The sequence below is a fragment of the Salvia hispanica genome, chromosome 3 (assembly GCF_029641045.1).
Source record: "Salvia hispanica isolate PSC_SH4W2 chromosome 3, Shi_PSC_v1, whole genome shotgun sequence".
Taxonomy (NCBI): domain Eukaryota; kingdom Viridiplantae; phylum Streptophyta; class Magnoliopsida; order Lamiales; family Lamiaceae; genus Salvia; species Salvia hispanica.
In genome coordinates, this window is record NC_142694.1 from 53,582,412 (window position 1) to 53,609,881 (window position 27,470).

Consider the following 27,470-nt stretch of genomic DNA (forward strand, 5'->3'; position numbering starts at 1 on the left):
TACTACTACTAATATTCTATCTTATGGTACAAGTTATTTCTTTTTTGTTTTTGGTACTAGCTAAATGTTAGTACATCGGATACATACAAGTTATATTGTGAAGTATGATGGTCGGAACTAGTTCTTTTTTTCGGAAGGAGAGTCAAGGTCGGTACAAAATAATAGTAGTTGGAAATGTTGGAAATTAGGAAAGGGTACTCTGTTGTGTTAATGATATAAAATCACATCTAGTTAATCCAAAATTATCCAGTGAATTAAATTGAAGACCATCGAAATTAAAGGTTACACCTTTTGGTTTCCTCCTAGTTAAATCTTGCATCATGGATAAGCTTGTCGGTTGTCACACATATTTATGAAATCATATTATATTGCATATGCAGAGTGAATAAGTGACAGAATATAATGACCAATTCTGTCTACAATATGAATATGTGCTCAGCATGTTAAGATGCATCCAGTTTCTCCAACATCCAACTATACCACGTGCCATCTCTTATTCAAATAATTGAATTATTTCTCCTCCACCACTTGAAAAATTAAGATTCTCCTCCAAAATATAATTAAAACGAATGTAAAACCACTTGTGTTTTATCCTTACCTCTGTAAGTGTAACTCACTTGGGTAAAATTTTATTTCTAATCGTCTATATTATGAGGGTTATTAGAGTCAATTCACCTGTACCCCTTTTGCCTATTTCAGCTCACTTTCTTCCATTTGAATCCAAATTCCATCTGGCAGCCTACATTTATATATAACCCTCTTAGATTTGTCTCAAATTCAAGATTTGAGAGAGGAAAAAGCATGGCCTCTCCAAAATCAAATCTTTTTTGCACTCTCATTGTTCTCTTCCTCTCAATCCAATCCAAAGTAGTATTGTGCAGCATTTACCAAGTTGGAGGCTTAGCTGCTTGGGGCATTCCCTCTTCCTCCAATCCCAAAGTCTACATCAACTGGGCCACCAAGTACCATGGACTCAAGATTGGAGACTCCATATGTAAGCACACATACATCATAATTCATATTCATACATATATAACTCTCTCTCTCTCTCAAATTCCCAATGCTGATTAAATGTGATGTGTTCAATTATTGTGCAGTTTTCTTGTACCCACCAAGCCAAGATTCGGTGATCCAAGTGACAAAGGCATCATACGAGAGCTGCAACCTCAAAGATCCGATCTTGTTCATGAACAATGGCAACTCCCTTTTCAATATTACCAGAGCCGGAAATTTCTATTTCACAAGCGGCGCCGATGGGCACTGTGCTAAATCACAGAAGCTTCACATTTTTGTGTCTGGAAATGGATCCTTTGTTGAGGACGATGAGCCGGCTTCCGGTCCGGCCGCTTCGGCGCCAACCTATCCAACGGTTTTCGGCGCCATTCCGGTCCAGGGCTCTTCGGCCGCCGCGCCGTTGCTTCAGATTCCGGCTTTGATGATGGCTGCTGCGATTGCGCTTGTTATGTAGAGAGGATATAATTTTAGTTTATTTATCTGTTTATTTTGTTTATAATTCAATTTTTGGTGATGTAATTTGATTCTGTTTTTACTCTGTATGAAACGGATCCATTCTTTCAAAAGGGTTGAGCTTGAGAGACTTGTCGGCACGACTTTGTTTTGTGTGTATATTTTAAACTTTATTGGATAAATGAAAAGGATAAATTTTTATTATTTTATGTGTTAAATCCTTATCGAAAATAGCGTGTAATATTTCTTTTTTTTTTTCGTTTCTTTTGGAGACAATTTTACTGTTGGAGTAGGACTTCTCATAAGTTTTTTAAAGTTTGCTATTTTATACTCCCAAGAAAGATGACCCATTTCTTGGACGGCACAGGATTTTATGCAACTTTATTTTGTGTGTTAAGTGCAGAGAGTAAAGTAAAAGAGAGGGAATAAAGTAGAGATAAAGGGATTTCCATTTTAAGCAATGAGTCATCTTGATTGGGACAAACTAAAAAGGAAAGTGGGTTTGAGAGAGTACTTACTAAATAAATTTTGTAAAGTTCTAAATTAATGATGGGACACCAAAAACTATTGACAAAGGAAACACATTTTTTTTCTTTTACTTACAAAATGGAATTTTCAACAACAATGACAAAAACGCATATATTAATTTGCATTTTTGCTGTAAAAGAGTATATTAATCTACATTTTTTCTTATTTAAGTCTTTTAAGTAACACTTATAAAATAATTAAACACCGGTGTATAGAATAATACTCCCTCCGTTTCTTCATAGTTGAGTCATTTTACCATTTCGGAAAATTTCTTCATAGTTGAGTCGTTTCCTTATATGGTAACTTTTTCTTCTATCTTACTTTACTCTCTCTTACTTTATTCACTTTATACTTTATTCTCTCTACCTTTTCCTCTCTCTTACTTTTTTATCTACGTATTTATTTAACACATCTAACATTCATTTCTAAAACTCCGTGCCAAAAAGTTCCGCCTCAACCATGAAGAAACGGAGGAAGTACTACCTTTGTCCCAACTAAGTTGAGTCACTTCTTTTTGCACTTTTTTTGAAAAAATCATACTAATAAATAGTTAAGGTTGACTCTTATCAACATGATTCTTACTTTTACTTTACTATATATTCACTTTAGGTATTTATTATGATTTTTTCAAAAAAATAAATAAAAATGACTATACTTAGTTGGGACAGAGGGAGTGCTCCGTATTTTATCCCCGCAACTTAATTGGTGATATAAATTTGATAATATTCCGTATTTTATCCCCGCAACTTAATTGGTGATATAAATTTGATAATATTATTGAACTATTGACAACGTGAGTCCCACTAAATTCCATCACTCAATAATTTTAACTCTCTTCGTTAAATCTTTTACCATAAAATTATGCACGTGTCGTTAGGGATGCTTTAATTACGTTAATCATTTATATATGCAGCACCGACAGCAATAGATTTTGAAGGAAATGCAAATATAAAATCGAACTAATCAAATTATGGCTCCGCAAAAGAATTTAAACAGAGTAAGATTTTCAATTTAAAACGTTTACCTTTCGTTATTTCAATGAATATAACAGAGCATCACTGAGATTTGTGATTTACTTTTACATGTAATTAACCCCCAAAAAGACAAAATAGGAAGTTAACATAACATTATCATGTGTATCAGTCCAGACCACAATAATACCTTGAACTCGAATTAAATACTTTAAATAGCTGGCATAACTTGACTAACGTGTGTTGGCGCGCGTTAATGATGCGATTATTGGTTTAGTTACTTTACATATGTTATTGTCATTATACATATCCATATCCAACTGTGCTTGTGGAAATACAGCTAAAACAAAACTCCTTAACTTCTATTGATTATTTTTCCTTTTAGGAGAATATTATACTAAGATTTAGCTTCCCATAATGAGATTTTTAGGTGAAGAAAATGAAACAGTACTAGATTGTTTTCATTCAAATAGCATCATGTGACATCCCCCTAATTCAACCAATTCAACGAATGAAGCAATATGAACAAGAACAGCCACATGCAGTTCATAATTGGTTGTTCAAAATAACTGATGAATTGTAATCCAAGCATAGCTAGGACACAACAGGGCAACCTTGTACCATAACCCCGGGAGCCGTTGGGCAGGAGGCGTAGGGGCAGCCGTCGAGGTTATTCCCCCACCACTCTATCCCAACATCCTCCAGCCCCAAACACAGATACAACAGCACCCCCATGAACGCCAGCCCCGCGTCCAGCGCCCCCGACAGCACATAATTGTACCGCTGCCACATCACTGGCCTGTACCGGAACACCACAAACCCGGACAGAAACCCCAGTATGATCCACGACGTGTAGTTCACGGCCGTCGCCGGCGGCATCTGCCCGCACGCCCCGATCAATATAGGCATGTTCACCAGCCTGATCCACTCCTGCCCCGGGAACGCCTTGCTCGCCGCCCACACCATCACCGGCGCCACTGCTCCCCCGAGGAAGAACCAGTTGACCGCCCCGTACAGGCCTTGGTCGCCGAACATCTTCCTCGGCCCGATCAGGCCCCACACCACGGAGGCGTCGTAGAAGACGTGGTCACCCGGGCACGTCCACACGCTGTCCGCGGATTGGTCGCAGATCCCAGGGATGGACTCCATTAGCCACCACGCCGTGGTTAGGTAGACGACGGCGGCGATGAGCGTCCCCACCACCTGCGCCATGAACATTGTTCTGGGAGGGATCTTCATGTAGTGCCCCAGCTTGAAGTCTTGGAGGAAGGTGATGGCCTGCGTCATGCTGATGTAGCCGTATACCTTGAAGCACATGTTGGCCACCGGATATCCCGGGTAGATGTATCCGATTATGTACTCCGTGATTATGTTCAATCCTGGCGTCTGTAATTATATGCAGAAAACATGATAAGAACACACATTTTAGATCATTTTTAGTCATATAACTTTACGATACATTAGTTATCTATCTTACCAAACTGCCCCTAGACGACTACTATTTGTAGGAGACTAATAGTTAGTGTATGGTACAATTAGGGGATGACCTGGTTTGTAATGGCGGTGATGATGCCGATGGGGAGAGTGAAGAAGATGGCGATAACGCAGGCAAGGATGACGCCCCACCATGGAAGCTGAAGCTGCTCGTTGTAGTACTCACAAGCGAAGATAGTAAGTGTTACGTTTCCGACGAGAATGCACCAAAACCACCACTCTGGTACTTGTCTGTATTTGCTCATCAGCTTCGTGTGTATGTCCTTTTCCTTCTCACTGAAACTCGATTTGCTCTGCTCCCATATTTCCCTGCACCATCCGAAATCAATCTTGAGATGGTCTAAATAGGTGCTTACTGTTAGTCGAAATAGGTAAAAGAAAAAATTATACTACTAATTTTGGTCAGTTCTAGACTTCGAAAATTGAATCATGAAAGAAGAAAATATCACAATTATATCATTTGTCTGATTTCTAGTGAAATATGCGATAATATGTCAGTCGATTTTAAACACGCCACTCATCACATAAACATGTAGTATCACTCTAAATAAGAGAGTTAACATACTCATAACACTTCCAGGTGCTTAAAACCGGTTGCCATATTATCGCATATTTTGCCAAAAATGAGGTGGAAGGGATAATTGCAAAATATTTATCTTCCGTAATTTCAATTTAAGATTTTGAAAAGTATGAGACGGACCAGAATTTGACTATCTAAACGTACCTTCCATGGAAGAGAATGACGTGGACGATGGTGGCGCTGAGAGCGGCGAAGCCAACGCCGTAAGTCATGACGAAGAAAGTGCTGAGGTGGAGGTGGCCCTGGCGCTGGTAGGCGTCGTTGTCGAAGTGGAAGTTGGAGTCGATGATGGAGGAGATGTTGTAGATCTGGCCGGAGTCGGTGAAGAGATCATTGGAGAAGATGGGGAAGACCTTGGCGTCGTAGATGTTGCACCAATAGCTGATCGGTGTCACCACATACATGATGATGAAGAAGCCAGCAGCGACGTTGGCGGTGGCGAACCAGGGGCTGGCGAGGGGGCTGCCGAGGTAGGAGGAGATGCTGGACCAGTCGAGGCCCACGGCGGCGATGCCGAGGCCGTGGAGGCCGGAGCCCAGCTGCTGAACAAGGACGGATTGGGGGAAGATCCAACAGATCCAGGAGATGGAGGTGAGCATTTGGAAGAGATAGCCGGGGAAAATGTAGTAGGCGAAGCTGCAGATGAAGGCGATCACGAAGAACTGAGTGCGGCTCACTCCGCCTTTCTCACGCTCGTCTTTCTCGTGCAGTGCCCTGTTCTACATATATACTTGCATCACTACGTTTCTTTTAAATTCTACACATTAATATCTTTCCCAACTGCAAAGACACATTTCTTTAAATTATACTCCAAAAACTACAAAGTTTGGTCGATTTTATCAATAATAAAAAATTGTCGGATTATATTATAACTTTGATATTTTTTTCTATTATTCAATCCCGAAAAATTCTAGCATCCTACATGTTTAATTTAAGTTTATTGATGTAGTAAGTCTTGTCACTTATATATGTAAAAATTCAAAATCTGATTTACTATGTGTATTAAATGACATCGTTTGAATAGCTAAATATTGTCAATCATGTGTATTTTAGATCTTCCATATCCTGCATATATAATTTTCCAATGAGAATATTCACATGATTGACCATATATAAAGATTACTACTACACTATAACACGCATCCAAACGGTGGCATGAAAAATGTCTCCCCAATATCACTAAAAAAGATTTGTGACATTTTGTGATGGGTAATTATTATTCATATCATAAAAACAGAAACTTATCCAACATTTACTTATTCTTTATATGCAATAAAAGTACTTCTATATGTGGGAATCTGAGGTGTAACTAAATTTGGTGGCACATTTCTCAGTGTCACTAAAATTACAAGTTTGTTGTTATTTTTGACATATATAAAAGTTAATACTCCATCCGTCCCAAGGAAGAAGACCCCTTCTTGGGACGGCACGAGATTTTATGCATATTAATTTTAAAGTGTTTAAAAAGGGAGAGAGAAAGTTGTTGGGTGTTTAAAAGTATGAGAGATGAATAAAGTAAGAGAGATAAAAGGTTGTTGATGTTTAAAAGTAGGAGAGATGCAAAAAAGTACTCCCTCCGTCCACAAAAATTCGTCTCAGTTTGACCGGGCACGGGTTTTAAGAAATATAATGGAAAGTGAGTTGAAACAGTTAGTGGATTGTGGGTCCTACTTTTAAAGTATTAGTATTATAATAAAATGTGAGTATGAATGAGTTAGTGGAATATGGGGTCCACTACCAAAAATGGTAAAAGTGAAATGGGACAAATTTTGGGGGACAGACGGAAATGAAAAACTGGGACAAATTTTCGTGGACGGAGAGAGTAAGTGAAAGAAAAAGTTGTTGGGTGTTTAAAAGCAGGAGAGATGAATAAAGTAAGAGAGGGAAATGATTATTGAGTATTTTAAATATTTTCTAAATAAGAAATGGGTCATCTTAGTTGGGACGGACGAAAAAAGAAAGTGGGTCATCTTCGATGATGGGACGGAGGGAGTAATTTAAAATAAGATGGCTAAAAAGATCTTGTCTACTAGCTAGCTAACTATGATCCTGGAAGAAAACAATTCCTCCATCATTTTGGGGGTTGAATACTAGAAGTCATTACACTAAGGTAAAAAGTCCCAAATATTCATGTTTTACTTATTTTATAACTTTTCTGACATTTGGGATCGTTCATGTAAAAATATCACTCGAAATGAATGTTTTGAAAACGGGATGGAATCGTGCTTGGTCATATCGCTTGTGAAATCATCACTTTATTATCTTTAATTATATCTATCAATCTTTTTAACAAATTAGTAGTAATACAGTAATAAATAACATATTTTAAATACCTAACGAATAAATATTGATCTAATTATTCTTTTTATAGTTATAGTAGTAAAAAAATTACGCAACATAAATAAAATGTTCACAAGATTGGCAAAAAATAAAAGTTAATTTTGGGGATATTTCCTTATATATAAGAGTATGGTGCGCGCAAAAGCCTCAGCCATAGTAATAGAGAAGAATATCTCCCAACTATCTTAACGTATATATATTCATATGGTGTATAAAAAAAAAGCATTCAAATTTGTGGAACGCAACTTGCGTCTTTCTATCTATTAGTTTCGTCACATGACAGCAGCATATAATACCAAAAAAACAATAATATCAAAACAAGACGATGTGTCAAGGAGCGAAAACAATTATACATATTGGCGGGCACACATTGAGGATAACTGTTTTCTCATATTTTATAGTGTGGATTAATGATTATGCACATCACACAAAGTATATTTATAGTATAAATTATTTTTCAAAATTATCAAATTCAAAATTTGGCATAATCAAAATTAAATTTATGTGTCCACATTCTCCATTATAGAAATGGATTTGCTAGGTCTATATGGATCGATATTATTAAAAAAAGAACTTGCCTGAAGAGAGAGACTTGGACCAAGTTAGCCGGCCACCACATAGCCGCTGGTTCCACCAGATATCTTCTGTATATGCCAGCCCATCCAAACCCCAACACCTACCATTCAAACCTAATTCAATACTATGTTTTGTCTTTCATGTATTTGTATTTGATTAGTTTAGTGTAATTAAGTACCTGGGTGGTGATGACAACGATGAGCGAAATGGAGAAACTGATGTGCTTCTGATAGAACACCTTCACTGCGGTGACGATATGGATGGCGTAGACCGTTCCAGCCCCGGAGTTGGCGAAGATGGTGATGAGCACATGCTCCTTCACATTGAAGGGCCCCGGGTTGAGCGTGAACTCCCACCGCCTCCCCTTAAAGAAGACGCGGTCCGTGATCTTGGCGGCCATCAGCTGCCCCAGCGGCACCACCGCGATCTGCGCGGAGATGGCGGTGATCGAGAGGGGCTCCGTCCGGTACCAGAAGAACTGGTTGAGGAAGGAGAGGAGCACACACGACAGCGTCCCCAGAAACCACATTCTGAAGGTCAGCACGGGCAGACTCGGGTCGTCTGAGGTCGACACCGTCAGGGCCACCTGCTTGATCGGTGAGTTCTCCGCCTCCACTTCATCACTCTGCGTCACTGATACTAATAATATAAACACAAGATTCAGTTTCAGATTCAGATTCAGATTCAGATTCGGATTCGGACTCAGTTTAATTAATGAATACCATCAACTTACATAGAGGGGATGTGATTTGATCATCGGATGAATCTGCTTCCATGTTTTGTTACCTAAAGGGATCAAGAAGTTGAATCTTGGGAGAATATGGAAGGAATCAGCTGTTCTAGTATTTTACTTACTCCATAATTGAATTGATTGGAGATGATGTTGAAGGTTTAGTTTGGTGTGGGTGTAGATATTAATATTGTTAATTTGTATATTGACTAATAGCAATCTGCATGTGCTAAATGGCTTAATCATTACTACTGCATTATTTAACTTAATTATAATGCTACATCATGGTCCGCATGTAGTTAAATGTATGATGTTGACTTGTCAATTTTTTGGTATATTATATTATATCCAAGCCAATTGCTATATTTAAATCATAATATCTTTAACACTTATTCTCTTTTTTATACTATGGCTTTTGATTGATAATAGCTTTCAATTTCATATTTTAGACAAATAAGATCACAAATATTTATCATAACTAGCGATGTAAATAACTAGCGATTGATGTTTATTAATCAAGGCCAACAATAATCACACATTTATCAATTTCAGTTTGGCCTGAATTTACTAACAAATGTTATATTTTCTTAGGCATCCTATAATTTTGTCCAATACTATATGATAAAAGTTAGTTGCTGTATGAAATCTTTAGTTATAAGCTTATAACATAACAAAACTAAAGTTGACAAATGCATAATAGTAACTTTTACTTGATTGACGCGTGGGAGTACTAAAAACATTGCTAGATGGGTCACAAGAGATGTAATTTGGGCCTACGGGCTTTATGGGTCACTCTGGCAACTAACTGAAGCCCAATTTCGAAAGATTTGAAATCTTAATTACCAAAAAAGAGTAACATGGAGCCACACAATTAAATGATTTATTTATATAAAAAAAAACAGAAATGCAACATCACAATTCAGAAATTAAGCTATAAACAACCACTAAATTTGTTAGCTTCAATAAATGAGACTACCCACAAGAAACATCTAAAAGGGAACCCTTAGTTGGAGAATACAAGCATTCTTCTCCTCTTAACAAATTCCCCTTCATACACAGAAAGAAAACAAAATTATTATATATCAATATATAAATATATACTCCAACACTCAATTTCTCACATCATCTAAGAGACTAAGACTATGAGCCTTTGTATCAGTTTAGTCATCAAACTCAATGAGACATTGTCACAAGTTTGCACATTGAAGGGCATCACCAAAGTTGAGAGGAAATGAAGTAGAAGGTTGAAAGCTGTTGAAACCGACATTGCCATAACCCTCGCCCCCGTTGGCTGCACCCTGCCCCGTCATCTGCAAGAGATGAATGAGAGACGAGAACATCTCATGACGTGTAACAGAACGCGTCCCCTGCAAACAACAACTTACGTAAGCAACAACGAAGATTTGATAAAAAAATGGCAAAGCCATGTCTTTTCCAATACTGCTTGTTTAGGTTTTTACCTCAGCCTCCACCATGAAATGAGCCCATATCTTCTTCGTCTCACGAGCTTCCATCTCCCCCTTCAAGATGGTCAACCCAAAACCTCGAATGATCTGTACGATCTCCAAGAAGAAGCCCTGTTCTTCACAGAGGATCTGCAAACAATGTCTAAATTTGCTTAGTTTTCTTGTTGATGGTTAAGCTTCTAATTGAAATCTTGAAATCAACTGATTACCTCTATAAGCATCTGACCGGATTTGCTAAGGTCCTCGATTATCAGTGGACAAACCATAGCATCATTGCCAACTTCATACGCCCACGTAACTCCACCATCACCACCATTGTTGGACTGATTTTGACAGGCCTCCATGGACTGTAATGATATAAAACAATTGGAATTAGTACTTATGCATATGCTAAGGGCTTGTAAAAAGGCAAAGATGGAAGGTTCAGTGTCACATATAACTAAATAGTCTATGTTTTACCTTTGGCTTAGCAATCTCTTTAAGACTTTCAGCATGCTTGCTGAGACTCTGCATGAAGTTCAAGTGTCGGATGGTTCGTTCCAACAAACGATCAATGCTCATCTGTTGTATAAGCAACAAACTATGTCAAGAAGGTAATTCTATAATTATATGTGGATAGATAGATATGGTAAATTTATGTTCTTTCTAACCTTCTCTCCATTGGGAATGAGCTCCCTCAACTCTCCAAGCCGGTCTTGGATCATCTGTCGATCTTTTGGCCTTGGTTTGCTCCCCGGTTTAGCCTTCTTCTTCTTGGTTTTCACCTGTTCCTCATGCCTCCTTGAAGTACTAGCATCCAGTGAACAACTATCATCAACACATGAACGCGGCTCCTTACTAACTTGACTATTCTTTGCCTCGGGGTCATATGGCTTCAGTATCCCATCAAGTTTCACTTGGCTTTGGCTCCATGAGAAGTTGCCGGTTCTTCTTCTCTTAGCAGCTGACAATGGCTGATCCTCAAACGAACAAGGGCTGCTAGTATCCAAAAGATGGTCAAGGCCTAACTGGGAGAACAAACTGTTGGACTTGCTCCCAACATTATTCTGTGAGATACATTCAGATCCAGTCCACGCCACCGGGTTTTTCTCAACAGGTTCGACCCTCATTGAACACTTAGCATCATCATTTGATCTCAAGGCATAAGTCACTGAACTTTGTAATGAATTGGCTGGTAGAGAAGTTGTAGTTGTTCCACTCGAACTTGACCCCTTCATTAGTCCACCAGACTGTGAGAAGCCATAATACTCCTCCACAGTTAGTAAGCCAGAGAGTTTCTCGGTGGGAGTTATGATAGACGAACTAAGATCTTGAGCGTTGGAAATGTCTTTTGGAAGGATAAGAGGCGCGTTCGAGCTTGAATCTTTGCAAGATTGTTCGTCTCTTGGCTCGGACAAGGGCGATGGATGAGGCCAAGAAGAGGTCAGCATTGAACAATCATCATAAGCAGCACAATCAAGGAAATTGGTAGAATCGAATAGCAGATCTGCTCCCATCAAATTCTCAGAATGGAAAATGCCACTCGAAAACGATGAATCAGGATGCAAAGAACAAGAATCAAAGAAATGGCTATCTGAATGAGTCTCATTTCTTAAAGCTTCAATCCCATCCATTTCTCTGAAAACTTGCTGCACTTGATCCACAAACTCTTTAATCTCAGGATTCTGCTAACCACCAAAAAATTGCAGATTTGTTAAAAAGAGTCTCCAGAAATCGACTTTGTTTCATAGATAGAGTTGATACAAAAACACTAGTAACCTTGTGAGTTGATCCAAGCTCCACAACTCCCCACGTTTCCACTGAGATTACAGCAATAGTCTGCAACACAAATTGGATCAATTCCTATTTGGAGAAGATGATGATATCTAATATTTCAAAAAAGTAAACAAACATCATTCATTTCTTGAAAGCACACACCTTTATCCCCATAGAGAATTGGCAAAAGAACTCAGAATCATCCTGTGCCAACAAATTCATTTTTCAAGTTAGAAGAAAGATCACATTAAGGGGAAAAAAAAAACTTTAATGACCAATAGATACCTGGAAATTGTTAAGACTATCAAATGATACTGCACAATTTCTCCCTTCATAAAAAGCATCTAAATCCAACCATAGATGGTTTTTGGCAAATGCAGTTTGGCCAATTACCCTGCAGAGTAATTTGCATTATATTTCCTATTCAAGAAACAAATGTGGGGTGATACAAAAAATTAAAGAACCATAAATAGCTTACCCTCCTCCAACCACATGTGCTTGCATAAGCATAGATTCAATCAGCGCTCCAATTTGTTCTTCATAGTAGCAATCTTTCAATGTCAATAGTCTAAATCATGCACAAAAAAGTTCCAATAATTGCTAAGTTAGTCAAGGTTAAAACAAGATAAGAAAAGAAAAAAGTTCAAAACTTGAAATCTAGATAGAAGAATTAGTTTGTCTTTAGCAAGATTGCAACCTGAGTTATATAGTAGCATTAGAAATTATAACCAAAAAAATTAGTGGAACACAGCTAATCATCAATCTAGTAACAGTATCCTTTTCGACAAAAAATTTGTTTGCGAAGAAAGGTAAGTAATTAGTAAAGGTGTTTACTTTTTTAGACAAACAAACAGAAAAAGGGAAAAACTTGCTTCATTAAAAATTTTTGTGGTACAATAAAAGTTCTAAACAGAAGCAATGAAACAATTTTACACATTTGAAAACACATGCAAAGGGAGAGGGGAGAGAGAGAGAGAGAGAGGATTACAATGAATTTGTCTGATCAAAACCCCAGAAAACTCCATAACACCATCCATAACTAGAGCAAAGATTTTTGAGGGTTTTCTTCATCATTGAATCAAACATTTCCGCAGGCATGTGTCGAAGAATGAAAATGCAAGAACGCCAAGTAAATAAATCTCTATCAATCAACTGCAAACCTCCAAAAAATTCTCCTTTTTTTAAATATATCTCCTTTGATTTCTTTATTGGTGTGGAAAATAAGCTGAGAGCACAAAAAAATCAAGAAACACAAACAAATGCAGCCTTTTTGGAGGGGTGATTGATTAAAAACACAGGTGAAAATGAAAAAGCAATCTCTGGTGGAAGTGAAAGTGGTTTTGGAAGGGGGTTCAGATTAGGGTAGAAAAAGCAATCACAGAGATTTTAGAGGAAAGAATGAATGGTTGTGAGTGAGAATGGTGGTTTTTGAAGAGTAGAGAAACAGCAAGTGTAATAGTAGTAGGAAGATGAAGGTTGGATGTCTGTCTCTCAAGCTCAGAACCAAATGTCCAAAAGCTTAAAAAGAAGCCATCATAATGAGAGAAAAAAAAAAACACAAAAACAGCAAATGCAGATTTTGTAAAAACTGTGTAGCTAAAAGTGGATTTAATACAAAGACCTATAGATATATATGTGTGTGTGTGAGAGAGGGGGAGAAAGAAATCAAGAAAAAACCAAAATCAGATAAAACTTTAATTTCCAAGGGAGCAAAGATTTCCTCATTTATGTAAATGCATTTATGGAATCTTTATATCTGTCTTTAATGCCGGGTGGAATATGTTTGTGAAAGATACTCAGATGGGAATTGATCTCATTTTGCAAATTCTTTGTGTGACGTATGCCATACTATTTACGGTTCCATATGAATTCTTATTTTATTATTTGGTTGGGGATTTGAGATACGAAATAATGATGAGTGATGTCGTAGTACTTGAGGTAGGTGAAATACCATTAATTAGATAAAAACTCGCAATATATTCATAATGGAAAATGCAATTACAAGAAAATGACCCAAATTAAATATAGATCTTAGTTAGTTTGACTATATGGTTACTTTCAGAACTATACAGTATATTCTATATTGTATGTAGAATGAGATCCAATGGTCTATACTTTATCATATCCCGTTTCTTGTGCTACTTACATTTTCACGTAACTTTTATTATTATTATTATTATTATTATTATTATTATTATTATTATTATTATTATTATTATTATTATTATTATTTTTATTATTATTATTAATTTCAATTTGTTTAATTTATTTTAATTTTGTACTTATTATCAAGAATTTTTTGTACCAAATTAGGGCTTATAATATTTTTTATATTCTATTGTCATTTTTATTAAATAAAAATTTATTATTTTAGTTGGTAAATTTAGGATACATAATTTTAAAATTATATTTTTTCTTCAAATATGTCTTTTAGTTATGATAGATTTAATAAGTTTTATTTTCACACTATTAAATAATTTAGGAGAAGTACAAAACATTAGTATACCAGATCTCATTCAATGTATCGTTGTGTTTCCACAATAGTAGATGTCGTTATTTTAGTTTTATTTTTAGTTATGGTGATTATTTTAGTTTGTACTCAATGAATTATAATGAAAATAAAATATATTCAGCATACAAAGGATATAGGAATAAAATTAAAAACATGTCAAAAAAGGATACATGAAAACAAAGAAAAACTAATTAAGTTGCTAAAACTATACCCACCAAAAAGGAGTTTTGGTTACAAAAATTAATTTGCTTGTTTACACTCTCCTTATTATATGGTGTATCTGATTTAGAGCTAAAAGCGTATGTAATACTATGGTACTATAAAAAAAACTGGGTATAATTCATACAAACGCTTACTATACCTATAGTATGCTTAAAACTTTAAAGAATAATTGTGATTTAATATTATACTATAGATAAATATATTTTTTTATAAAATAAAATATATTTGGGTTTTTTTTATATTATGATAAAAAAAATGACCTGCATTTTATCTTTATTGATCTATCTATTATTTAATCTAATTGACCTATTTATTAAAAATATCAAGGCCAACCCCCCCCCCCCCCCCCCCCGCCCCCCCCCAAAAAAAAAAAATTAGAAGCAAGAGATTATTATGTACTATTTCTTATGAATTATAATCATACTTGTAAATTTAAGGTTGACTTTTGAAGAATTCGAAGGGCTAGGAAAAGCATGAATGATGAAATTTATCAATATTATGGTAGTAATATTTAAAGCAAATCCCCAACATCTCAGCACCAATGCTATTATGTCCCTTTCAAAAGTTCTCAACAAAGGATCCTTCAAATTTTAGTAGTGGCCAGAATATAATGGCAAATGTCCATTTCATCAATTATTACATTTAGAAAGGAAATTTACTAACAAGTTGAAAAACATAGAGAGCGCAGACCAGATAATTATGACAATCATATTTATTTATAATTAAATAAATTTAAATTACTAAGCAAATGAGTGTAATCTTACGATTCTTTGGAATTATTAAAAAATTATTCTCTTGAGTAACTATCATTAAAAAGGATATCGTCTTTCTCTTCAGGAATTTAATACGGCGAATATCCATGATTAAAGTTTATTTAAGGCTTTATTATAGGCAATGGTGATCAGCCAAAATTAATTTTATTTTTTTCCCCAATGTTTCTTCCTTACTTAAAAGTGAATGTCAAGTTTCTCGATAAAGTAATAGGAGTAGTTTACTAACCAAAATAAAGAAACAAGCTTCAATCTCATTTATTTCTCTTCTCTGTAATAGTTTACTACTCCATAAAAGAAAGAAACAAGCTTCAACTCATTTCTTTACTCTTTTATGATTCCCTTAATGTTGGGTTCTAGCAGCATCTATTAATCTAATTTACCATATTATGAATCTAATACATAAGATAGCATGATTAATATAGGAAAATGCTTATATATCAATTAGTATAAATTAATCATAATGGAAAACTAATAAAAATAGTTACTACTACTATTTCATTTTGGATGAAATCATGGAAATAATATTTCCTCATCTTCACTAGTGTAAAAACATTTTCACCAAACTTACCAAAAATATCACCTCGGTGGGACCCACTTCGAGTATGTCTACGTAATGTTACGACAATTGTGTTTGATGACGAGATTTTACCAACCGTACACATAGAAGCAAGAAATAAAATATACTCCCTCCGTCTTATAATAGATGACACACTTAAAATTAACACGAAAATTTAGGTAATGTTGTGTTGTGTATTAGGTGAAGAGAAAAAATAGTACTATATTTATATTAATGTGAGAGAGAACTTTTTCCTAAAAAAGGAAATGTGATATTTTTTATAAGATAAACTAAAAAGGAAAGTGTGACATCTATTATGGGAGTGATGGAGTAACTTTTAAATAAGAGAATAAAGTAGAGCTGTGGATCCAACTATAACGAACATAGTGCAAACAACACAATAATTTTGATTATCCAATTGAAGTCTCTAGGATTATTAGAAAAGCCGCTAGTCTGGGCTAAGCCCACTCTCAATAATTCCTTTACTTGAATGCAAATTGTCTAGGTGTTGTTCAGTCTTTAATCACTCCTAATTAGGTACTCCCTCTGTTCTATAGTAGTGGAGACATTTTTTTTTTGCACGGAAATTAAGAAAAAAATGTGTAATGTGGAGTATTAAATAAAAAGATATATAATAAAGAATAAGAAATGAAAAAGTAGAGAGAATATGACTCCACTACTATGGAACGTACCAAAATGATAAAATTACTCTACTATTATGGAACGGAGAGAGTATCTCTCTATTACACAAAACTATATCAACAAACCAAAATGGCAGTTAAGTAATTGAATTTGAAAAGTACAATTACTAGACTCGATTTATTTTAATACGATAAATACCTGCAAATGTACGGGGCTAGTTTACTACTATCTAAATAATCCAAAGAGTTTGATTTGATTTTTGAAACTATTGAACAAATTTGCAGTTCACTCACGTTACTAGAATTCAAAATTGATATAGGAAATTATTATACAGTTCAAACTTACAGGGTGGATATTGAAGATTATTACAATAGAAGCTTTATATTCTAAAATTTTATCTAATAAAATTTTGTACTATTAGATAGTAGTAGTATTTTTTTTCCACAATAAGAATTCTATATTGTTATTTTAGTTCGCCCCACGATAAGAGTTTTATTTTATTTTTACTATAAATGGTAAGTAGGCCTCATAATCCATCAACTTATTTCATTCACATTTTATTATAAAACTAATATATATAAATGAGATTCATATTCCACTTACTTATTCAACTCACTTTTATTTACATTTCTTAAAACACGTATCGTAACAAAATAGAACTCTTATTGCGGGACAGGGGGAGTAATAATTTTTGTTACTCCTTTACACCTATAAAAATATATGCACTTTCTATTTTCGTTCGCTCCATGACCCAACTCATAACCCATATATATAAATTTATTTATAACTTATATTCACTATAACTCACTGTTAGAACAAATTAAACACTAATAATAATGAGTCTAAATTTTATAAGACTGAGAGAGTATTTTTCATCAAAGGATAATGGTTCCACATAATCCATCCTATTTATATATATGCATTTGATTTGAAACCCGTATATATGCACCATGAAGTGAGAAGCATAATCTTGAAATGAAGATATGAGAAAAAACTTGAGTGGAAAGAGAATAAATAGTGAGAAATAGAAATAGGGAATATTCCGGCGGGCGGTGGAGCACGAGGCCGCCCCGCCACCTTGGGAAGTGAGAATGCTTTTTGACAGCAATTGTTATTACTGTCGTCTCTGACTTTGGTGGGGTTTTATGGGATCATTTTCTGCCCCCCTCTATACTATGACTAGCCATAGCCCCCCTCCTCCATTCCTCATCATTCTTCTCTCTCTCTCTCTTCTTTTTAATAATATCATATTCCCAATTTATATTATCTTCATTAGTAAGTGCATTCGACTATCTAATAAAATTGTTTTTTTTTCTATAAATTGCGTATACAATTCGTATATTTGAATTTGAATGTAACGAAAAGAAACGATATGGGTTTTGAAAAATTTGAATCATCTTCAATACAGATATTTTATATACTTATTTAATCTCTTATGCAATAATAGCCAATTCTAGAATTAATGAATCACCCATGGGCTTTCTTAATATGCGATTTTCAACTGCAATAATTAAATAATGTAATGGATTTAATCTACACTGCTATCCTTGCCCCAACCTAAAAACGCAAATTGCATGCTAATTAAGGGTAATTGGCAGTTTATAATCTCAGTTTTATCTCATTTCATCCAGAGCACCTAATTATATCTTCAAAATTTCAGCATATTTGAAATCATGTGGCAATTTTCTTGGCCCATTTTTCGACGGAGATAATTAAGCTTCACTATTCAATAGATTTTCTTGCAACCTTTATTCGATCTGAAAGTTGTTACCTCAAATCAGGGTATGTTTTCTTGTCAATGGAACACTTGTATGACCAATGATTTGATGTATGAAAATTTAAATTCGGCGCATAAATGAAGCATTCTTCGTTCATGATTTGATGTGTGAAAATTTAAATTAGGTGCATAAATGAAACATGGTACAATGTCACTTTTTAAAAGAGGTTAATTTAACTCTACATTCCTAAATTTTCGTCAATTCTAAATTTATATACTATCAACTTCAATAATCATTTGTAAATTAACAAATTATTGATTTATTCTTATTTTACAAACAATCAAGCTTTTGACACTGACCGACTGACGTAGTTTGATTACTTATTGGACTATATCAACCAAAATGACGTACTACTAACATTTTATTAGGCATCGAACAATATGATAATTACATGTTTCATATAAAATATTTTATTTTTATTTCAATTTCGTACAAAAAGTATTAAGTTTACATATTTCATACAAAAAGTTAACTTAGTGTTTCAAAATAATACATTCCGTTAAGTCCATACTAATAATGTTACTTCCAACTACATCATACGTACAAAAAATTTCATCAATATTTCAAATTTGTACAAAAAGTTTAAATTAAAACTTTCCATTAATTATTTCAAACACAGTTGTTTTTATTACTCACAAAAATGAAAAACACATAGAAAAAAAAATCACCACTCTTCACCATCAAGTTAGCGAATTGCATTTTATTGTCGAAGCAATGAAGAATACAACTAAAAAGATATTGAATTTTTTTTGTAAAAATTAAATATTGACTTATTGACTGTTTGGAGCTCAAATTAACCATTTTATAAATATGAAATATGAAATTATATTATACTGTGCTCTATAAAGAATACAATAAGAAAATAGAGTATATATAGAGACAATTTTTTTTTAAACCACGGTCAATTACTGGAAGAATTAATATTGAATGTTATTTTTTTTAGAGTGAGTAATTGTATTAAATCTCTAATTATTCTTTTGTTATGATGATAAGTTGGACAAATTATAAACTAACTAACGGTGTTTAAAATATTTAATGGAATGTATTAATTTAAAACACTAATGTAACTTTTTGTATGAAATATGTAAACTTAATACTTTTTGTATACTAAATTGAAACAAAGGTCAAACATTTTGTATGAAACATGTAATTACCCCACCAATATCACATTATACTAAATTAAATAATTTCATTTGTTTAATTATTTATATTAAGCAACACAAAAATCTTAATTGGATGCAAAATTAGGACAACTCAATAGTTTGATAATCTCATACAAATTTCAAACCTAGAATACAAAATCAGAATTTGAAAAAAGTCCAGAAATTTACAAGGAAATTCACCTTTAAAATAGTACACTACTACTCCTCATGCAACGACTCTAATGTATGGGATGTAGCGAGAGTTATCAGCTTTTCATTAGAAGAAACTCACACAGTAGACAACGACAAAATGTAATCAAGGGGAATGTTTGATTTATTATTGTATTTAATTTTACAGTACATTAAATTTCAATAAGAAGTTAGTAAACTTGGGATTATGAAGTATCTACCAATTTCATTGTATATATCTAACTCCATTAGAAAAAATATTCACACCAAAGCACCAAGAAACGGAAGCAACTCTGCGCTAGTTTATGGCCGAACCCTACAGCAGAATTTTTGTTCCAATTAGTAAAGTTAGAGTTAAAATCTACATAAACTTTAATTTTAAGAAAAAGGAGACAATAATGGATCCATACTACGGCAAGTTAATTACCAAAGCATTCAAAATTTAGAGTTTATTAACTAATCACGAACAATATTTTTTACATTGGGATTTATAATGGACTAAATTAAAAACAAAGTCACCAACAAACATATATGGAGTACTAAAAGTGAAATATAAAAGCTGCCAATTTTATGCAAGTTTGATGGTGTAGGGTATCCGAGGTCCATTGTCTAAATTGGTGAGGAACATCAATTATTTGTCATGAGATATACATATGTATATGGGACTATATATATAGGAGATGGGATGCACCTCAATCTAGCATGGTAATTTTGACTTGCCCACTCTAATAAGGCCTCCTCAACATATAATAATTTGATTTACCACATTAATTAATTTAAATAGTTTATAACACTAATATGGTTTTCCCCCTTTCCAACTCAACAGTATAAAAACGTAACACCATTAATTGACTTTTGTTTCTTTCCTTCTTTTCCCCTTTATCTCGTCTTGTATATATCCTAATCAATCTGCATATCCCTTTTATCAAATGATGCCTGCTTTTCCAAGGAATCCCTAATCAAGAAAGGCCCACTTAACATTATTCGGTGTAACAATTTAAATGGTAGCTTAATCATTTTGATTTTGTATAAGAGCTGATGTGATAAGTACTGAAATTCAAGATTACAAAAACCAAATTGTGGCATCTCATTAAATGTCCAATTCTTTGATTTAATAATTAATAAAGAATAGGGATATCTCTAATGCATGCTTTTTTATTTAAAAGGCTAATACATTAATTAATACTAATAGAATATACATTTGTAAATTGAAATAATCCCATCTCGAAACTTTTTTAGGGTTTGTTTAATTTCTTAGGATGCTTTGTGTTGTTTAAAAATAATGATTCTTTTGTAGATGTGAAACTACAGTATGAGACGCAAAGTTAGTTAGACATCCACACATAGAGCTTGAGGTGGTATGGCCACACCATTACATAACATAGTTGATAATTCTGCGGCCTTTAATTTAAGTATACCCCACGCTTCATCATAACTGTTGAGTATTAAGTCAACCGCATTCTACTACTAAAGACGATCTTTTTTTAGGATTCTCAGCTTTTCTCTTGTCAAATTCAATCAAAAAAAGGAAACTCGCTGTGTTTTTTATCCATAGTTTAATTTGATCGATCATCTTCTGCCAATCAGTTAGCATCCACTAACTACTCTCTTTTACAATCCTAAAGGTACGTAGAGAAATACACTAATGACAAATTTTAGTATTATTTCATCTTCCAAACAATAATATAGAATATTTATCTTGTTCGCCTTTTAACTTCGTATCACGGTGTTATATATCTTGTTATATCCTATCCGAGCAATTAAACAGGTCCTATACATATAGCACCCTTAAATATTGGGAGAAAATTATAGTGCAGTGCCCTGAAATATTGGGAGAAAAAGGGAAAAGAGACATCGAGTAAGACAAGCCGTAGGTAGAGAGTATAGTGGCATTTATTAGCAAAAGGAGGTTAAAACAAAGCTTGTTTGAATCACTTAATCATTGAATGAAGAGAATTGCAAGCTTCAAGGCCGTCAACCTCAAAATCTCCACATCCAATTGCCTGCCCTATTATACCATCATCACCCCACCCTAATCCTACTCCTACAATAAATTAGGACCTCAGCATCAATCTCAACGTTATTCTAGATGCTACATATCGTGATAATTAAGTACTATTTCTCTTTCTAAGGGAATTCGTTGCCGTTATTTTTCATAGATAATTGCTAAAATTCATATGTTCATAGTAGTACTAACTTATAAATCTAGTATCCCACTTGATTTTGAGTAAGAGTATATTCGCTCCTTGGGTAAAATTTGGTGTTTTGCACCTTTCCAAAGTAAGATTAAGAAGTACCACAGGAAAAATATCTAATTTAGGTTGAAAGTGTTTAATTCTCTCGAGATTATCATATCATTAATTTAATTTTCTGTAAACTCATAGATCCATTTTGGTTAATCATTTAAAAAATCTATATGTATGTTATTTCAACATAATGAAACTTTCAAACCTTATAGTTACTAGCCTACAATGACGTATCCATGAAATTAAATTTCCACATTGGACTATTTTATTTATGAATATTGTTGGAATTTTTTTCACCGATATTGTTCCCCAATTTTAAGGGTATAGTGTTGAATGGATATTATGCATCAATCCAAAAAATTATACGATTGAAAGACAAAAGAGAACAAAAATTCTATAGTTGAGAAGCTTCGGTTTCCAGTCTGGAAATTTGCACAAAGAGAATATGTCTACATCATTTAGGCTTTCCCTTTTTCTTTTGTATTTTTTTCTTTTAACATTTTCTTCTTGTATTTTAGGTTCCTCTTTATCTCTTTTTTTTTTGTTTTATTGTTTTTAGAAAGAAAAAAAACTCCAAGATGAATAGTCTGCCACCACCCTACACTTTTCATTCTTAGATAGCAAGCTAGTTGCAAGAGTAATTAATCTATACATAACTTACTAAGGGACTATTGTCTGTATAATAATTAGCAGCCAGTTATGTTCAAATTGTAACAGAAATTCAATAAAATTACTGATGGAATGTGAACTGATAACCCTAGAGTTGTCCCAAATTTATAGGGATGACATTAGGTTGGCTGAATTAATTTAACTATAAGCATTTTCTCAAATTCGATCATATTTCAAATTTTATATTTATATTTGTCCAAACCCATTTACAAATATGTCTCAAATTAACAATATAGTAACATTCGTTGATTGAAACTTCTTATTGAACCCATTCAAATTTATAAATTATATTGATGATATAGTTATATAGTTTGTCTTACCTCTAAAATACAAAGTAAAAAGAATAAACTTGATATCTAGTAAGACGTAAGTCATTATGATTTGATTGATCAGTAGTTCGTGTATTAGATACGCTTCAATGAATAAGACCATACTCAATTGTATAAAAATTAGCATCGTAATGAGCAGATTTCATACTTTAGCCGAAGGCACAATATCGAAGGTAATAGAACCTATGTGATCCTGTTTAGATATTACTAACACATAAATCCGCGTAATACCTCACACTAAAAATACATAGTTAATCATTTTTCTCATCCTCAACTAATTTGAAAATATAATCTCACTATAATATGGTTGATCTTCCTTCTAGGTGCACTTTAATAAATGATTGAATATAATTATACTATAAAAGAACGTATATGACAAAGAAAAAATGTTGTTTTTCCTTTGTATCCATTAAGTTTGGCTATTAAAAAAGACTGTTGCACGTTGAAATTATTTCGTAGGAGTAAATTAAATAATTTGGGAAAGTAAATTTTACCCAAATCAATTTTATACACCTTTACACGTACATCTCTGCATTGTAGTCGTCATCTTTTTTGAAGCTTTAATCAATTAACTTTTTGGGTTCTTTAAATTTCGAAAGTATGGATATAATTTTTTCAGCTTTTTAATCTTGAAATTTGTAAAATAACTGAGGTAGCAAAATGGGAAAAGAAGAAGTCGAATAAGTAAAATAAAAAGATAAACTTAGCGCACTTAAAAAAGAGAAAAAAATAAACACTTCGACCATGTATTATAGTACATTAAATATTAGCCTTGCAGAAAATTCAGCCCAATCTAACCAATTTATTTTAATTTATACTCCTTCAAATTGTATTCAAGTAGTTAGATTATTACGTACTCTTTGTGCAAATGAAACGTTTTCCTTTTTATTTTGTTTCATTAAAAATGAAATATTTTTAATTATAAAAATAATACTATTTCTATTTTTTTATTTTTTTATTTTATTCTTTCTTCATTAATTCATAAAACAGTGTTATCTAAAATTTTGTGTTGAAAAACAAATGTTGTATATTTGATGAGACGGGAAGAGTAGGTTATATGCTCGAGTTTTTCTCATCCCAATAATTTGCCACTCTAAATTGTTATTGGAGTGACAGGATCCTAGAAGAGCGAGCCGTGCGATGGTGTTGAATCTGACGGTGTTGATTACAAGGGAAGGGAACATCGTGTCGGAAACTAGGGCGGCAAATTGATGATGCGGTCCCCCCTCAAGAAGCTTTGTTCCGCCACGTCATCCGCTTTCGGCAAGTGGGCTGAATGATTTATTCTTGTATGCGCGTGAGCTCTGCTCCTATCAATGCTATTGCTGTATCCAAACAAATTAACCTCAACAATAAATTTACCATTCTTTGCTCACTAATTCACTTTAATTACATAAATTATTCTGGATAATTAACATTATTAATATTATTTGAACTTTGCAACTTGATTTCGTGTTTCTAGACAAAATAGTAGGGTAAAAATTAAAATAGTTCGAATACCATTTGGTGCACTTTTTTTTGTAATACTAATAAGTTAGCCAATATTAATTTTAATTATAATAAATAAATGTATGGAAAAAAGTTCTGTAAAAAGTTAAAATGAAAAAAGAAGATATAGTGACGCACTTGGTCATTACTGCAACTGACAAATTATATTACATATGATAAGCATAATCAAGTTGTTTGCACAAAAGCGCACACATTAATTAACAAAATATTGATATCTAGGAAAGTAAAGACAAAATGAAATTACAACCTATTTAACAGCATTATTATAAGCTTTCAACACCCGACAATTAAGAGCTACTAACGATGGAGGAATTGCGAATAATGGACACTCTCGATCGATACAAGGGAAACAAAAAGACTAAAATGAAAAAAATCTCTATCTTTTGGACATCCAAACGAGTAACTTAACTTTTTGTGAGTTAAAAAAAAATTGAAGAGTCATTTTTCACCGTCCCACTTTTATAATTTACAAAATTAATAAGATGCATTCACTATATAATTTGACTCTTTTATCCACACTTCTATTTATTTTATTAAATGGATACAACCGTTAACTAAATACTCTCCACATCTCACCTCAATTGATTCATAGTATTCATTTTTGAAATTGTCCAACTAAAGTGATGTACTTTTTAGGTAAAAATTAATATTTTTTTTTATCTCTTTTACTTTATTATTAAAGTAGTTCTTAAAATCTAGTGTGCAAAAGAGAGGTGGGGACAGAGGGAGTATAATATTTGTGGAATTAATGATGTAATTTAATGTGCAATTAAGCACGAAATATTTGTTTTTAGGACCATGCGCATGTTTAATTCATGTTGTTAGTTTCCGGTAAATACTGAAGATCAGCGGTTTGAATGTGAGATCGAGATTTTAAAATATTAATCTTAGTCAATATAGAGCCATAAAATATAGGGCCCAAATATGGCCACAACACTATTGTTTTACAACAACACATGCAGTGGCCCAATATCATAGCTTAACCTGACCATTTTGTTTTAGGAATTTTATTTGCAGTTCCTTTTTGCTGTATTCCCAACCTGCATATCATTTTCCAGAACTCGAAATTCTCCACACAATCTACCACACGATAATACATTTACAAATTAAAATAATTTCTCCAAAGATAAGTCCGTGGTTATAAATTGGGGGTGAGTGGTATATGAATGATTCAGTTGCAACTCAATTTGTGAATCACTTTGATTGTAATGTTATTCCCCCAATGATTAGTGAATCTTATTTGAATAACATACTATCTGTGGTCTCTATTAAATATTTTTATTTCTTTATTTAGATAAATTAATATATATCTTATTTTATTATTAAAATTGTTTTGTAAGCAAATTCACATCCCATTAGCTTATTCTATTCATTACTATGAAAGTATATAAAATTTGGATCCTCAATTCACTAATTTTTTTCTACTCACTTCTTAAAATTTGCAAAGGTCAAATATAAAATATTTAATAAGGGAGCGTTTGTTTGGGCTGATAGCCATATATAAGAGCTGCTATCTAGGTTGTATGTAGTTTTTGTTTGGTACGATAGCACTCCATGATGACCCGTGATAACAACGCCGACCCGGTTTCATTTAAGATAGCTAGCAGTGAATCTCCGATATGGCTAACCAGGCGGAAGGGTGGGATAGCCTTCTATGTCGCGACTCCGATAGCCTTGTGAACGTCTGACTCTCCAAAACACCCCTCCCCTTCATCCTCTCCCCTTTCCAATTTCATAACCGCTTGGGTCGAAAGGTTTGGCGCCGGCGACAGATTTACCGGCACAGCAGACAAATTGGAGTCGGAATATTGTTGGTAAAATTTACTTCCCAACAATTGACACTATTCATTCATTCAAAAATTCAAATCTAATTTATTTCCACTTTCAAATCGACACAGCATTCCGTTACACCATCTCGCAAGGTCGACATTTTTTGGGAACCCGATTTCCATGGCTAATGAAGAAGACGATGGTAAGGTACAACAAAATTTAATTCAAAGACAAATTCACTTCAAATTCCTTTAGATTTCCATGGGTATTCAATTCTGGAATTTTCCCCGACACCTGAAAGTTTTAATATCTGATTTAGTTAGAATTAACATGAGTTGTTGAATCTAATGCAGTTTACATTCGGGTAGTCATTTGTGATTGGGATGCTGTTAATTTTGATAATGTTTTTTGTGTAGATCTGCATCTGGAAAATGTTTGTAGTGTTATTTTGTTTGCTGTTGTAGCTGTAATTGATGCTCTGTTTTTTCACCGACAATATGTATTTGTATTGCTTGATCAGGGTGAGGATAGGAGAAATGAAATGACAGCCTTGTTGATTTTGTTAGAGGAGATAATACGGAATCATCAAATTAATATGTTTCTCATATCATTCATGCTCACACTAATTGTCCCGGAAACATGCAAGCGCAAGCGCTTGGATAGAATTAATCAATCACAAATGGTTAATTCTATACCAAACCATGTTAAGCAGTTAGATAGGCTTGTTCGTTTGACAGACCGGTTGTGCATAGATAATTTAAGGATGGATAGAAACACATTTGGGCGTCTATGTCGTATTCTCTGTGATCGGGTAGGATTAATTGATCATAAATTCGTGACTGTTGAAGAACAAGTTGCGATGTTCTTATGTGTGCTATCACACCACAAGAAATCTCGGATTGTTGGTTACAATTTTATGCGGTCCTCTCAGACCGTTTCGAAGTACATCCATACTGTGCTTCGTGGTATTCTCAAGCTTCACAGTCTATTTTTGGTAAAGCCCCACCCAATAGAAGACGGTTGCACTGACCGGCGCTGGAAGTGGTTTAAGGTTCACACATTCTCTAATCTTGTTAAAACATTTTAGTTTTATATATGATTCTTATGACTTTTACACGCAGGGGTGTATTGGAGCCTTAGATGAAACATATATCAACGTAAGAGTACCTGTTGCTGATGCCCCTCGATGTAGGAACAGGAAAGGACACATCACAACCAACACCCTT

At 33.8% G+C, this 27,470-nt stretch overlaps 3 protein-coding genes across 4 annotated transcripts; 1 reads left to right on the forward strand and 2 right to left on the reverse strand.

Moving 5' to 3' along the window:
- The first annotated feature begins 716 nt into the window (after positions 1–716).
- On the forward strand, positions 717–1,671 carry LOC125213379 (early nodulin-like protein 8). The gene is made up of 2 exons (XM_048113894.2): positions 717–994; positions 1,098–1,671. Exons 1-2 carry the CDS (start codon positions 802–804, stop codon positions 1,466–1,468), a joined length of 564 nt encoding a protein of 187 aa, XP_047969851.2. The 5' UTR covers positions 717–801; the 3' UTR covers positions 1,469–1,671.
- Positions 1,672–3,406: 1,735 nt separating this feature from the next.
- On the reverse strand, positions 3,407–8,868 carry LOC125215321 (oligopeptide transporter 7-like). 2 transcript variants are annotated; one of them, XM_089068857.1, is made up of 6 exons: positions 8,690–8,868; positions 8,135–8,589; positions 7,959–8,056; positions 5,185–5,754; positions 4,514–4,769; positions 3,407–4,352 (listed from the first exon to the last, which is right to left on the reverse strand). In XM_089068857.1, exons 1-6 carry the CDS (start codon positions 8,730–8,732, stop codon positions 3,561–3,563), a joined length of 2,214 nt encoding a protein of 737 aa, XP_088924983.1. In that variant the 5' UTR covers positions 8,733–8,868; the 3' UTR covers positions 3,407–3,560. The 2 variants fall into 2 exon arrangements, with proteins under 2 accessions (XP_088924983.1, XP_047972666.2); XM_048116709.2 differs by having other exon boundaries at positions 8,135–8,595.
- Positions 8,869–9,612: 744 nt separating this feature from the next.
- On the reverse strand, positions 9,613–13,524 carry LOC125211907 (transcription factor bHLH157-like). Its single transcript, XM_048111869.2, has 10 exons — positions 12,896–13,524; positions 12,386–12,475; positions 12,193–12,301; positions 12,070–12,111; positions 11,911–11,970; positions 10,803–11,816; positions 10,612–10,713; positions 10,362–10,499; positions 10,147–10,281; positions 9,613–10,053 (listed from the first exon to the last, which is right to left on the reverse strand). Exons 1-10 carry the CDS (start codon positions 13,003–13,005, stop codon positions 9,874–9,876), a joined length of 1,980 nt encoding a protein of 659 aa, XP_047967826.1. The 5' UTR covers positions 13,006–13,524; the 3' UTR covers positions 9,613–9,873.
- Positions 13,525–27,470: the final 13,946 nt, after the last annotated feature.